Genomic DNA, 16,270 nt, shown 5'->3' on the forward strand with positions numbered 1-16,270 from the left:
TCTGACTATACACAGCATATTTATCTCAAGAGTAAGAACAGACTGTGCATTGCTTTAAAATCCACCCCACAGACACAGCAAATACACAGTAGGAGTTGAGCTGGCAGCCTGTCATACAGGCCAGCAGTACTCCAAGAATATGATGACAATAAGGAAAGCTTTTGGGGGGAATTTGACAGAAATGGAAGGTGGTTTGGTTGCAGAGGAAAGATAAGGTTAGTACCAAGCATGAAAATAGGAGAGCTGGAGAGACAGATGAAATACAAGATTCAAGTGGATGAGACTATAGGTACCCTTTAGAGTAAGAAATTTCAGGTCTTTGGCTAGATGAGTAGGATTTTCAGAAGATAAGTTGATTACATAATACCCAACATTACATTTCTTGCTTCTTCTCTAGTGCAGTGCAGGGGCTACCCCTCTTAAGACCCAATGCCTTTTTCTTATTTCCTCCCCCATGTGCTTCCTACATACTTTGACTTATGGTAGTTGTCAGAATTTTAATTCTTCTTTCCCGATTTCCTCCCCTCAGTGACGGTGCAGGATTTTAAACAGGAAGCTAGATTCTTTCTGGATTAGAAATGGCTTGGACCCTGCAGAGTCAGAATAGTCTGAGAAGATGCTGCCCCATTCAACTTAAATACAACTGTGGGCCAGCCAGCACACTTTCTTTCTCTTGAAGGCATTCAGACCAAATGCAGTTTTCATCAGGAGATACATGTCTGCAATGCCCTGGATAAAACTCAGGTTCCTCTGGAGCCCACCCACACTGACACACATCAGTGTGTGCTCCAGCAATGAGAACTTGCCTGCATACGTGTTGGCCTTGCTCAGGAGATCTGTGCATGCATGCATGTCAGCAAAAGCACGAATCCCCAGGCAGTTGATAGGATGAAGCTGAGATTCCAAAAATTCACAGCAAGTCCTCTTCACATCCTGCAGTTGCAAGAGACCAGCTGCTGGGAGCAGTACCTGAAAGGAGAAGCAAGAGCTGGTTAATGTCCCAATTCAATTCTGATGTTATACAAGAGTATTGTGAATATTAGGGAAACAAAATAAACCATTAAAAAACCAAGACCAAAATAAAGAGGAAGATTTCAGCATTCTGCAACTGAGGAAGTTAAAACCCAGCAGGAGCATGATTTTACCTCCCTACAGATACCATTTAGAATAACAAGCAACATCTCTACCATTGTGTTCACTGGGGAACTCGTTCCACAAACTGTAACTCACACTTTATTTAAACTCTTCCCAATATTCATTCACAAGTTCCCTTCCTGCATTTCCCAGCATTTCATAATTACATCTCATTTCCAAGCCTTCAGATGGATATTTTTAAAAGAAAGTTTTCTAGTCCAAGCCTTCAGTGTTGGATATTTTTAAAAGAAAGTTTTCTAGACCATGACAGAATATGTAAATCTTATTTGCATGCAAGCAGTGGACACTACCATTTTTTTTTGTCACCACCAAATATAAGCATCTTTATGCAAGAGATTCCAGTAAGGACAGAATTCAGACTTCCCCAGAAGTCTCTGACCATCTTGGAAGAATAATAATTCAAGATTGTCTGGCAATCAATATAGACAGGAAAAATAAAGGATCGCACATTTAACAAGAGTTTGGTTTGAATATCAACTGTTAATGAAGGAGAAATTTAGAAAAGGCACAAATGTGATTGCACTCAGATAGACTATTACTAAGCAAAATACTTAAAAATTAGTTTAAATCTTAGATAATTCTTGAAAATATTTAGTAAGTCTAACAAAGTAAGTGGAAAAGATGTAATAATGATAAAAGTCAGTGTTACGCAATTTCAAACAACTCTAGTAAGCTTAAAGGTTATTCATTACAAGGTTGAAAGAGTACAGTGAAATAGTTTTATTCTGGCATATGTTTATATAAATGCTAAGATAATATCACTAATACAATTTATATTATCAGAACACAGTATGATTAGTTATAACAGTGAGTAGATAAATTCATTTGCTTGTTAATTCTATGATAAGATATAATCATTAACTTACAGAGAAAAAATCAATGCCAGAAATCTACTACAAGTATTTATTTACACAGTTTGCCCCAATGAAGCAAACATTTCATACCTGATCACAAATTCAGTAACTAATTCAAGGACAGTCTTAGATAATTTTAGGCACATTATCAGTATAGTTGAGAAAATAATTCTGAGAACAATCCTTGACTGCATAAATGGATCCAGTAGAAAAATCTGTAAAACCATCATCAAATCAGAATACAAAATGGAAATGTGAAGTCTGAGAATGGCATGGAGAAAATAATTTAATATTTGTATTCACAGTTACCCTGGCATACCTATATGAACAGTAAAGGAATGTTACAAGAACCAGATTATTCTTCATTATGGGAAATTTACTTCAGTTCTGAGATTACTGTAACTGAGCTTGCAAACTTAGAGATTTCAATACATTTTAATTATCACAAAACAAAACATTCAAGGCTAAATGTATTTTACATTCTGCTGCTAAAAAGGAAAAGAGAAGAAAAGTGCATCAAATTTATCTCGTTGAATTACACATTGGGCTTTGGTTACTAGGCAACAAGAGCTGTGATAACATCTAGCTATTTTCATTTGTACCTATAGAAGTGTTGGTCTGAAAGCCATAACAACCTGCATTCAAAAATACAGTTCCATCACAGTCAGATTTACTCTGCTGAAGCCAGGGACAGAACTAAAGAGGGAAGAAATACCAAAGCAGCCCAAACTCCTCACAAATCCATCAGAAAAAAAACCAAAATAAAAAATACTACATTAAAACTGCAGTACAGATTAAGTTTAATTGCTGCTGACTCTAAACTGGTCAGTTATAGCTCAGATCTGTTCCAAAAACAGCCAGCAGAGGGTATCATAACTTTCCTTTAAAGATCAAAAATACTGTAATGCGCATACTGCTTTGTACTGCAAGAAATGCAGGGGTGGGGAAAAAAAATCTCCGTTTTCTTGAAAATATGTTCTATGAAAATATATTCTCAATGTGGCTATTTTTTTTATAATCAAAGAAAACTGAAGAGATTATTACTACTAATGGCAAGTTAGAAATAAGGTATTCTCTTTCTTTGTGTCAAAATTGTGGTGATGAATCTCAGAATGACTGCTAGATTTCCTAGAGCAAATGATTTAACCCTTACGAGCCTGTGAAGACTCTTGCCTGGTTATTTCCTTTTGGTTCTCCTTCCTGCAGTGACATGTCTATTCCCAAAGCTCTGAGCACCCATCATGCCAAATACATCTTTCCAACCCCACTGAGAAAAAAAGGACTGTGACCAGGTGCAAGTATTTGTTTTAAAATCCACCTGCAATGTCACCTGCAGGGTCAAGAGGGATCTACTTAAGCCTGGAACATGGGTCCATGTTTTCACTGCAGTAAATTCAAGCCCTTCACAACTCAATTAAATCATCAACCTGTAAATGAGGCTGCTGCCCTTTCTTGTGGTCCTTCAGATATCTGCAAGGGGTATGTCAGGGGCTGAGGGTACTAATGATGCCTGCAGCTTTTCTCTCTCCAGTTTTTTCCTGACAGCATTACGACTCTGTTCATCTTTGTGCAGCTGGACACATTCACCTCACGTGACTGAAACCTGTGTGGAGCTTGGAGGTGAGGAGCAGCTGGAACAGGCAGGCACCTCTCCAGGTCCTCACAGGCCCACCAGCTCACCAGGAACACATTTGCAACAGTCCCAAAGAGATACAGGCTGCCTGAGTGATGAGCAAACCTCCACAAGGAAAGAAGGCTCAGAGGAGATGGGCACAGGTGATGAACTCAAGGAAGAAATACAAGAATGAGCATCTAGTGGCCTAAAGTCAAATTTATCTCCACATAAAGGGGACTGGAGGATGACTTCTCCTTTAGGTATATGGCTGTACCAGTAAGTCATGAGGTTATGCAAACAGCCTTTTCTAAAATAATTACAGGTAAGGTCTCCCCCAGCAGAGCCAGGCCAGCAGGGGGAGAAGTACGTATGTGACACGGCTCAGTCCCATGAAAAGTGTAAAATCTAAAAAGCAACAGAAGGAGCTCTCAAGAGAGCCATAGGCTTGAGAAGGCTTTAGCCCACATATTCCTTCCTGGTGAACTGGAGATGCCCTTCATCCTGACAGTGGGCATATGTAGATCAGAAATGGGAATCGCTTTTGCATAGTGATCCAAATGTATATTTCAAGTGCTGTGTCACGCTTGTGTTGTGATTTCAGCATATTGCAGTATGTCTCTACTAAATCAAAACATAACGCTATGTAGTACCAAGTATCTTCAAACCAGCAAATTTCATGGCAATCATTAAATGTCCCTCAAGGACTATCCAGGAGAAGCTGGTCAGAGCAGCTGCCCTGGAGTGCCTCCATACCAGACAAGGCTGCTCATCCCACCTGAGGGCTGCTAGATGACCTGACAGGCACGGCCCCTTGACTGGTACCACTCCTTCAACACACCAGGTTTCAGTGGCTGCCCTGCTGGTTGAGAATGGGGGAACAAGTCCAGTGGAAGGAGCCACCAGGATGATCAGAGGGCTGGAGCATGTAGTGTTACAAGGAAAAGCTAAGAAAACTGAGTTTGTGCAGCCATAAAAGAAAAAAAGGGAGACCTTATTACAGTCCACAGCTACTTATTGTGAGGGTATAGAAGATTGAGCCAGAGTGTTCTTGAAGATGCATAGCCACAGAAGGAAACAAGGAAAAGTATGAACATAGGAAAATCTGACTGGAAAAAAAGGAGTTAGGTTGCTTTTTCTGTTTTGTGTTGCGTTTTGCTGGGTATTCCTAAAGTGAGGCAGATTAAGCCCCAGAACAGGTTGTACCAAACAGCTGCAGAATCTCCCTTCCTGGGAGATATTAAAAATTCAGGGAACAGGCCTCTCAACATGCTTTTACAAAGCTCAATAAAAAGTAAAATTTAAATTGATTAAAGCTTTCTGCTGTTTAATTTAAATCAATTTGATCCAGTAATTTTATATCAATCCAAGCTGCCCTGTCTGCATTCCTTTTTGTACCATGGGGTTCTCCTAGACAGACCATGTTGTGACACCTGCCATGAAGATGCTTAAGACAATATTTTCTTTACTGCTTTCAAATTTCTTGTAATCATCTTAACATTTCTGCCAGGAATATTAGCTCAAATTCAAAACCAGTTTAAGATAAGTATAATGTCAATAGGAAAATAGTGACAGATCACATTGCAGGTTTTGAAAACAAGATCCCACAATATAAACAAACCCAAAATTTCTCAGAACACTGAAGCACTTTTCAGGCAAATAAGCCAATAAAAATCAGAGCAGTATATGCCAAGAGAATTGAATAATGTGGTGTCTAAAATAGAAAAATTCCATACTTTATTGCATGGAGAAGAAAGAAAACAGATCTGAGACATTAGGAAAGATACTAATCGAGGAAAGCAGATGTATGAGAATCCAAACACACTACAACAGAACATAGAAGCTCACAGAAGAGCAAGTTACCTCCCTGCTAATCACAGATATTGCATATTTTCAGTTACAATATTAAAATGAAATAAATTTCAGAGAACAGCAGTTATGTTAATGCCTGTAATAAAGAAATCTTGAGGAAATAGATTAAGGTTTAACATTTATTTTTAAGTTTTAAATAACCATTTCAGCATACTAAGCTCCTTCATTTGCTGTTTACATTATCATAGCACGGGGAAGAAGGAAATTAACATAGTGGTTAAATATAACCCAAATGATCTTATTTTTTTATTCTCATCTACATGCATCTGTGCTGTAATTAAAACTGTGGTTTGTAACTGAAGTGTAATCTAAATTCTAGTGAAATCATTCAGCACAGCATTGAAATTATGCTATTTGGGAGTATGCATACAAAAACACTAAAATAGACACAAATATTTTAAGGCATCTGTGGGATAAAATGTGGAAGTTTCAATTTTGGAAAATTCAGCCCTGCTTGAATTTCTGTCTGAACAACACGTGCATGTTAAGCACAGTGTTCCAGTATTAAAATACTAAAATAAGAGGTTGCACTGGAATTAAAGACATGCATGAGCTGCAAGTTTAGAACATGATATCATGAAGCCTATGAAGTATACCTTCTGGATATCTTAACATCCTCAAGGCTATTGCACAATGAAGACATGGATGTATTAATTTTTCCTTTAGCTTAATGAGCCCTATGCAAATAAAAATCAGGTGCAGGTGGCAGTTTCATAGTATCACAGGAGGGAATCAGATCACAAAACAGTCCCATTCTCTCACATTCCCCTTGTACTAGATACAAATTGGTAGAGCACCACTTCAGTAGAAAATGATTGAATAATCATGAAAGTACAGTATTTTAAATTATTGACATGATCTAAAAAATACTAAGCAGCTCCCAGCTTGGAAATCATTGTGACAGATTCAAATGAAGGATAAGGAAGAACTAAGTGTTTTACATATCTGCTTTTTAACTTGCATCATAATCTGTACTTAAGAGTCCACTTGAGTTAATGACATGCAATTGATAGGAAGTAATTTGCTCAAAAAGCAGCTTTTGAAGAGACAGCACCTTAAAAGATGAGTCTGAATGAACTACTAGTTATTAATAAAAACATTAGCACAGAGGTGGATTTTCTGTTGTTTTCTTGGGGTTTTTTTGAAAGGGGTAGTTGTGGAAGTTTTGGGAGGGATTTAGGATCCAGTTAGTGGTCGCTGAAGTACAGAAACAAGATTTATGAAGCAAAAGAAATTACAGAAGAGTCACTTATTTAAGTAATACACTATAATGAGGGATATCCATCTAGTCTACAAGGGAGAATCATGCAGTCTTGCTTGGCTTCAGGGTTCTCCTACATCTTCTCTTCCAGAACAGTGCTTTAACCACCACATGAAAGCACATTTTGGCATAAGCTTTCACACAAGACAGACAGATTGATTTCCTAGTCTGATGGTTATTTTTGTTAATAGGCAGAAGCTCCACCTTTCATATCCTTTTCTTCTCTTCTCACATATTACCAGTATGTGTACTGGTAATAGAAATGAAACATTCTCTCACTTGGAGTAAAACATAATGAACCTAAAAAAATTTTAAAGTTTTACATTTTTCTTTCAGTGAAAAAAATTGCAGACATTTTGATTTTATAGGAACAAAGTTCTTGATTTGAAGTTTGGCCACTGAATTTAAGTATGTGTATAGTAAGTAATCTAAAATGAAAGCTCAGAATCCTTCATCATACTTTAATTAATTCAGTGTTTAGAAGATTACACAGCTGCATAAAAACACCATCGTATTTTCTTAGGGACAGCATAATTTAAACTAGACTAAGTCGAGTCTGAACAAAGCTACTTCTGATATTGTGTCATTCAGGAACTGGACAATTTGTTCTTTAATTACAGCACCAGAAGTGCTATGCAGTCAAATCATATACATAGCTACCCTGCAGAAGGATTAGAAGAAGCTGAAAAGATTAAGTAGGCAGGATAACATAACTCACACTGCATGGTTTGCTTTCTTCCTGTAAAGGCTGACCCACATAAAGAATCGCTGCATCAGCTGGTGCTCGGAGCTTCCAGGGAGCTTCTGCCACGGCACCGAGCTGCAGCAGCTCAGCCTCCAGCACCACACCAGCCTCAGCCCACACCCCACTGACACCTGGGGTACACCAAATATTGCTACGATAGAAACGTCTTCAAAGGATCGCCTGAAACTGGAGATGCGAAGGGTTGACAAGAAACTAAAACTGTTCGTTTGCTGTTTCCTGAAGAATACAAAAAACATTTGATGAGGTGGGGAGAGGGGAAGGAAGGAATTGTTGGTTTGCTGGGGGTTTTTGTATGTTACAGAATGACTTGTGACAAACAAGATTTGTTCCCCTAGTATAACTGAGCATTTTCTGACAATTTAAAAGAGAGGGCTTGAAAAGCCATTTGCAAAATCCTAAACCTGGGCAGGAAGCAAACAGCAGCATAACTGGGATAGTAGATTGTGAATATTTGCTTGCTCTATTATTTCATTCTCTGGTACAGAAGATATATACTACCAAGTCTTAAAGTAATACAAAACCAAGAACTAAGGACAACAGAAATAGCATGAAGTAGAAATTATTTCTGTGCATGGTGCTTATCTTCAATACAAAAATTATGTCAAGATTAACATCTAATATGCAGTAAATGGTCCTTCAGTGGACTCAAAACATATTTGATTACTTCAAGCTTTTACCATAATTATGTTTTTGTAGTTTATTAAGATAATCTTTTACTTATCACTCAGTTTCCTACAACAGACCATAATTGCATTCTAGAAATGTCACAGAGGATTTCCTCGGAAAAAAAGCATTAGGCTTAGTGACAAATTTCATAAATGCTTTAATCTAGATGTTGTGCTTTAAAAATTCAGATATGTAGAGCCAAAATTCCCAAAGTAAATAGCATCTACAGCTTCCCATTTGATTTTTCTTTGCAGATGCACATTTAGTACGTACATTTCACCATTTGAAGCACAACCAATATCAAGAAAACAGAAACATTTTCAAGGAAGCCTTTATGCATCTTCCATCTTACATGTTGCAGCATGTCCTGAACCTACCTGCAGGTAAGAGAGGTCAACTGTGCAGTCTCTTTAAGTGACTTCATTTACTCATAATAAGCACCTTGAATTTTACAGGGAGGTGGACAAGCACACATGCATTCATTTGAGCAAATGACCTCTGCACTTTAAGTTGGCGTGGGCTACTTTTCAGGTTTTGCCACAGGTAGCTTTATGGCCATACAAAGAAATAGAGACATTGATGCCTACAGCAAAAGTTGTAGCTGAGACAAAAGTAGCTGCTTTCATCCAACTTGACTAGAAGCACCTCTAGCATTGCCTAGCAGTGGGATGATTTTCAAGACACAGAAAAGTCGTACAAACTGTCAGTCTGAGAAGGCAGTTTATACACCTCCATTATTAATGTTTAGCTAAAGGGCAACCACATCCTAGCAAGGAAAGATGAAGGCATCAGGTTTTGGGATCACAAAACTTGTGATGTCAATACTGATTACTTCTGATTTACCCAATGGTCATCATATCTGATACTCCTTTTTTTCCTTTTTTTTTTCTTTTTTTAAAAATTATAGAATGGCCTGGGTTGAGAGGGACCTTTAAGATCACCCAGTTCCAACACCCCTGCTACAGGCAGGGACACCTTCTATTAGACCCAGTTGCACAGAGCCCCATCCAACCCGGCTTTAAACACTTCCAGGGATGGGGCAGCCACAAATTCTCTGGACAAAGAGTCTATTCAAGTCTGTAAACTCTTTTAGGCCATACCATACTTAGAGCTTGTTGCTGTAATTCTGCTCAATGGAATCCCAATCCCAGGTGGACCATAAAACAAGGAGTTTAAAATATCTTCCAGGCTAGTGTAGAACTTCACAGTTTTCCAGAAGAATATTTGTATAACTAGTAAAATCCAGACCTTCTAAAAAGAAAAAAACACTTCTCCCTAATCAACTGCACGAGAGAAAAGAGAAATCTCAGTTTCCTTCTACAGAAGGAAATGGCAACATTTTTGCCTTTGTCTAGCTCTGCTACAACCAGCTAAGGATCTCCTCATCTCTGAGTCACACTGGAAGCAATTTTTTTATCTGGTTTGAGACAGAATCTGTTATGTCCTCCATCCTTCCCCAGCATGTGGTTCAACCCGGTATTTACTGAAATGAAGCTTCACAGCACTGCTCTGCTTCCACCAGCACCATCCCTTCCCCTGTCTTCCCCTCTTCTGAGGAAAAGGAAACCTAGGATGGAGAAGATTAGAACAGGTCAACTCAACCCAGATCTGGACCTCATATAGTCTCACCTAACTAGGGAGGTAAACCTTAAGAGGTGAAAATACCTGCTTTGAAACACTATCTAATCTTTGCTTTGATAATGCTTAGAAACACGGTCTACCTAATGGTGACACAGGTATCATTTCCAGGCTTCACAGGTAATTATTTTCAAACCAACCAGCACAGATAGAAAGCAGCACTGCTCACCTTGGTACCCTAATGCACTCATGCATTTTGCAGCAATGTTCTATTCATTTAGGCACTCACTCACCTTAAACATACCAACAACTCCATGGATGTATATGTATGTTTTTGTGCACTTCTCTTTAGTTACTCTAAAGAAAAGCTTGTTATCTTTCAGCATAAATTAGTAACTCACCCTTTTACCCTTTACAAGTGTATGTAGAGTCTTTGAAACAAAGAGACATCGGAAGAAAAATAAGAGTTCTATTTTAGTCAACTCACAGTCAACCTAGAAAAGGCCCAAATTCCCTTCCTCTCTCAAATGACAGCTTTTCCATGCCTTTAATGGCTTTAAGCCTTTCCCCAAAGCATGCTATTCCTGTCATATTTTAGACCATCCAACAGTGTACCAGGTGATAATGCAGATTTCTACAGTGACATACAGATGTGCCATTTTTTATGCTCAGATTTAAAGACACTATTTTACAATAGCAGAAGTTTTTCTAAGGTGACTTCAGTATGTTATTCTATACTAGGAAAAGCTGTTAGTGTAAAACATAGCAATATGTAGGAGTAATTCAATTTTTTTCTCTCCATGCATTACTTTACACTTTCCAACATTAATTTTGGTCTGTGATCATGATAGCCTGACATCTAGCTTAGCTAGAAAGCAGTGAGATTTTCTATTTTTGTCTGATCTTGAAAAAATACTTAAACCAGTTCATTACCTACATATTTTGCTACCTGCTTTCCAAGACTAAAGGAAATAGGTCTTTTGGAAGCCTGTGACACATTACAATCACTTTGATACAGCAAAACCCGACTATTTATTCCTATTTGTTCCTTTCCTCCCTAGGAATTTTTGATCTATTTATTGCTCATCATGTGACAATTTAGGAGGGACTATAACTTGACTCTCAAAAGCCTTTGATATGGTTATTTCTGGACCACTCTAAGAATTACAGAAGGTTTTTAGTAGCTATGCACAACTCATGAATAGAATTCTGAAACATATGAGAAGTTTGAACTTTCCTTATCTCACCTGCCACTAAAAAAAAACAAATCCTTGATAATCTCTATAAGGCTCAGGATCACTAATGACATTGTGATTTACTAAAACATGAGCTGAAATTCCAAGGAATAGCCAGTTACAGACCATAACATTTTCATACAGTCTCAGCCACCTCTCATCAAAAGTTTCTTTTCTGTGGGTATGCAGGGATTATTTTTACAAATATGTCTATAAAATCCTATTTGCTCTAGTGATTGGATGTTTTTATTCATTTGGTTTTGCACTTCATCTTTTGACCCTCTCTCTAAGCCTATCCTTGATGTGTAAGAGGACACACCTTGCACAGTCTGTTGGCGTAACTGGGACTTTCTACCTTAATTAGTTTTTGGCACCTTTCTCGTGCATGGCTCTGGCAGCCCACACGCTCTCCTAAATCACTCATTTAAGAAACAATATGCAGGAAATGAATAGATGTTATATTTAGAGCTGAAGTGCTGAGTAAAAGTGTTTTATTCTTTTTATCATTTAAATTAAACATGCCTGTTTAAATCCCTCAGTGACTTCCCATTCACCTCCCACAGTAATCAGAATCACATGCTTCTGAAGTACAGGATTACAGATCAGTATCTCTTCTGTAACACACTCCTGCCTCAACCCCACTTCTCTCTCACCCCATCACCTCCTCCAAGAGTTTCTGATTCATTCCTTGGCTCCTGCTTAGACCATGCTGACATAGCCAAGCTACAAGCCTCTTCACCGCCTTTGCCCACAAGTCTCTTCCAAATAAGCAGAAACAAGTGGTTTCATAAACCTCAACCCACATTCTCCCTCCCACAAAAAAAAAAAAAAAAAAAAAAACCAAAAAACAAAACCAAAACACAAAAAAACAGAACACCCAAACATCTTCTGAAGGTACAGAGATTTTGAGACAGGGGAAATCTGTGATTCAGTCCACAAGACAACAATCTCTCTCTGGAAAAAGTATGACTCTCTGCCTCCTACACACACTGGCACTTGATAGTCCAAGACAGTCTTTTACAGTCTTGGGACAATTTCAATTCACTCCTCATACCTTTTGATCCACATTTTAGATTAATTTTCTTTCTGGTGCTCATTCCTAGTTCTGTTTCTCCCTTATGTACTTCTCTCTGGCAACCAAAGCCAGTGTACAACAGCTCAAATGTCCATTCAGGTTCATCTTTTCATTCTTACAAGGCTCATACCCTTCTGCCTACTCAATTTGCTTTATGAAAAAAGTTCTTGGATCCCCATTCAGATGGCCAAAAAAAAAAAAAAATTAAAAAGCGTCATTTGGAGGACAGAGAGAAATAGCAGTACGATATCTGCAGAAGGGAAAGAAAAAAAAGGCAGGAACATAAAAATGTGAATACCTCAGGAGAGAGTATTTGCCATATCTGTGCAACATCTGCTTCTCCTGGTTCTGGTGGTCCTGCCACCATTTTTCCCTCTGCCTTGACCACAGCTACGGCTGTATAGACACAGCAGTTGCTTTCTCTGCAGACCCCTTTTGCTACTTACCTCATTAACTTCACTAACTTCTATAACCCAGGGGAGGACATGCGAAAGAATTTATCCCTAGATGAAGTATGAATTGTATTTATTCAGTTTGTCTTGACAATACAAAAGATATTGAAGAGACAAGTGCAAGAGACTCTTTAGGAAGACAGCCCAGCTCGAGAGAGAGCAGAGACGGCAGGTGAGTGTTTCTGCCTGCACAGACCTGTGGGGTGGGCAGTGTGCACGGTACACACGGGATTGTGCACGCACCTACTGCAAAGGCACGCTCAGCCTCACTGCCAGCCTGGAGCTTGCAGATACAGAGCTGCAGCCACCTAGTTGTTATCAGGCTGCCAGCTTCAGCAACCCTTAATGCTTTCCTCACACTGAGCACACAGTGTGATTTCCTCCTGTCACATACCACCAAGCAAGCCAGATCAGAAACGGAAATCCTTTAAGAGAGCATCAAACATCTATCAAATAAGCGTGAGGCTTTGGAACACAACTTCAGCCACATCAAAAACCCAGTTCCTCAGTTAAAAACAAACATGGGGGAGTGACAATATAGCAACTGCAGCAATTCTGCAGTGCACAGAATAATAATGTGGCCCCAAAACCAGGCAGTTCTACTTTGCACATATATAATAGCTAAAATCACAAAAGATATGCTATGAAAAAAATAGAGAAAAACACAATTTAAATGCATTTAAAAATTGTCAGAGAACAAAATATTAAATTTTCCAGCAAAGCTGTTTTCTTGGTATTTTGGTCAGCAGGTCTTAGGTGAAGCTTATTCATTTAAAGTGCAAATTAATGAAGCTTATATTTGTAATAAAATAGGCTTGTAAAGAGATCACGCTCCTCTTTTGCCTTCCCTCCTACACTCATTCTCCTGACAAGCAGGCACATATAAGCAAATGAAGAATGCCAACTAGGATTATTTCACTGGAAAAAATGAGATCATTTACTGTTGCCTGACGTGTCTTACAATGCATATAAATTCAAGGAGTGTGCCACTGTCTCTCCTCCAGCTATGCCACATATTAGTTGTGCCCTCATATTATTAAAATCCTCAAAGCTGTTGTCATAAATACAAAAACAGGTCAAAAGGAGGCAACCAGATGGTTGCTTGAAGCCTTAAGTATAAAATACATACAATAGCAAAACTCAGTGGTAGTCTTTCAGCACACAACCAAAGAGCACACTATAAGGCTGTTTAGTCCAGCATTAAGTTCTTGCCCAGTAAGACCCAAACATGTTTCTATGAATAGGGTTTGCAATGAAACTCATGTCAGCTTGGATTTAAGAACCTCTCTGCAGTGTCAGCAAGCCCCTAATATTATTAGAACTGTACTGTCATAAAAGAATAAAAGCGAAGGTTTGGATTACCATGTAGTTTCAACACACATCAGAATTTAAAAACATCAGCTAATCCTGTTTTAATCATAAACTCATTAGGATAAGCCAGTTTCATAAAGTATTTTAACCTGAATAACTCTGAATACAACTTCAGACTTTGCCAAAGATTTCATCATTTAGTATCTATGCCACAGCAGCCAAAGTGGAGATGAGCAGGAAGGCCAAAGGCTTGTTTATTTTTAAGGCTCTATAAGATGATCCAATAAAGAACTCCATCTCCTCCTAAAGCTTTAATAATATCTGTGTCAGGGAAATATGACCAACAACCATCAAATAGTTCTTGACACTCTAATAGCTCGATTACATAAAACATATTTTGAAAAAGAAAATATTTTCAAGAACTTGTGCAGTTGTTCGAAACCTCTTAAGAAAGAAAGAAGCGAGTTTATGGACAGAACATTTTAGGTTTTCATGAAGGCAAAGCAAAAAGTGATGGTAAAATGAAATATGATGGTGGAAATATGGTGTTTTCAAGATTAATCTGAGTCTGGAAAAAGCCAGGGTATGGAAGAAAAGAGAACCAAAGCCCATGACAAATACTTTAACTATCTCAGAAACAAGCAGGATTGTAACCTGTCACCTCAGGGCTCAATAATTAGCACCTTACTCATGATATATTGAAGGCAGGAAGCCAAATCTGTCCAAAATTTTATAGGAGAATATTTGGGAATCAGAATACAGTATCAGCTCAGAAAAATAAAACTATATGAACAGCTTAAAAGACAGCTGTACAGTTTTAATGAAGATTTGGCCTACCAGTCTGTTTAAAAGAACATGTGCTGCACTGGGATATTTTGCTGAGAGTTGCTGGCAAGTTAAATTTAAGTCACAGGAAACAAATTCACAGATTTCACCTTTAAAGATACTATCAACAAACTTTAATGTAAAGTCAAAGCTATTTTCATTTTTTGAAAGAATCTACCGTGGCTATTGACAGGGAAATCAGTGCAAAGATTTCCAATGACACCATACACTTTTTTAGGAGCAGTAAAAGAAACAACTTACACTCATTTACTTCAAAAAATTATCTCTAGAAAGAAAAAAAAAAAAAAAAAAACCACAACAAAATATCGCTGTTAACTTCAACAGGATTGGCATTATCTGACCTAACTGCATTCTTCTTTAGAAGCATGCAGACTTTAGCAATAAATCAGCTCAAAAGAACACTCCCATGGTCCAATACCCTGTCTCCAGCCCCTAAGATGTAAGCAGCCATGTACTGCAGGAAAGACTTTGGAAGCTAAACCAAGATGGAGTGACTGTCTAGGGACTGTGGAGATGCAAGAGGAAATCTGTACAAAGAACAGATTTGTCCAGTGGGGACAGGACAGGGACAGCCACAATGACAACCAACTAGCTTAAAACATGCCTCAAAATTCTATTCAATTAATAAATACTATAGGGATGATTTTTTTAATGCTTTATCAGGGAAGTGTGGTTAGTAAATAGAGGCAAATGCAAGCAAATAAAAGGCCTTTATGAAATCAGACAGCAAACTTCAGAGATGCCAACCTCATTAGCCTGTGGTACAGCAGCAACAGTTTTATTAAGTTACTGGCATCTGCTAGAATGCTGTGTCTGCTTCTAGCTAGAAAAACTGCTATCATGACCCATGCTGTCATCACCAAACTGCACAGTCTATAACATCATCATCTATTTGAAATTGCTGCTAATTTAGAAAAAACTCTTCTTTAGGAGCCCTGCATTTCAGTAGACTGCACAACTGGAGATGTACAGGACCTGTACTTAATAGTGGTCTCTTGGTGGCATGCAAGGTGTTAATCATGACCAGTAGGGATGTAATTGCCTAGATACAGCATGCCAGCACCTACTCTTCTCAAGATATTCTTCTGTTTAACCTGTTTCACTTTCCCTGATTATCAAAAGCTTTTTAAGGAAGAGGAATGTGATCTTGATGCACATCTGTCAATGCATCAAGATCAGACATGCCCTTCCTGCCCCTTTTAGGTTTCTAAGTGTGGCATTTTTTTCCACACATCTATTTCTTAGCTTCTCTGAAGGAAAATAGCCAATTCCCATAGAAGCAATTTCAGCATTACCTTCTCTCAAACCAGTTTCTTACATAAAATATGTATTTTACATTTGAAACAGAACCTACTGCATTATAAGATTCACTGAAAGCTTCACAGGATTCAGTTCAGTTGAATAAATATTTCTTTTATCTCTTCCACCCACTTCCACAGCAGCAGGCACACTTCCAGGACACAGAATGCATGTCTCTGTTCAAGCACTGAATTCAACTCCCTCCTCTTACAATGCCTAATCACACATTTGTAAAGAACCTTTGCAAAGTCAGCCTTGGATTCTAAAAAGGAAAAATCTACCCCAATT

At 38.2% G+C, this 16,270-nt stretch overlaps 1 protein-coding gene across 4 annotated transcripts in view; it reads right to left on the bottom strand.

Annotated features, from left to right (window-relative positions):
* The window catches only part of KLHL2 (kelch like family member 2), a 54,112-nt gene that overhangs the window by 19,027 nt on the left and 18,815 nt on the right, over positions 1 to 16,270 (bottom strand). For all 4 annotated transcript variants that reach the window (XR_010027746.1, XM_063156258.1, XM_063156260.1 and 1 more), the window contains one exon: positions 807 to 969. Coding sequence is in view for 3 of the 4 variants with exons in the window: in XM_063156258.1 (XP_063012328.1) it covers positions 807 to 969 (163 nt within the window). In the remaining variant the exon portion in view is untranslated. The remainder of the gene's footprint in view (positions 1 to 806; positions 970 to 16,270) is intronic.

The sequence above is a fragment of the Melospiza melodia genome, chromosome 5, assembly GCF_035770615.1.
Source record: "Melospiza melodia melodia isolate bMelMel2 chromosome 5, bMelMel2.pri, whole genome shotgun sequence".
NCBI classification, from domain to species: Eukaryota; Metazoa; Chordata; class Aves; order Passeriformes; family Passerellidae; genus Melospiza; species Melospiza melodia.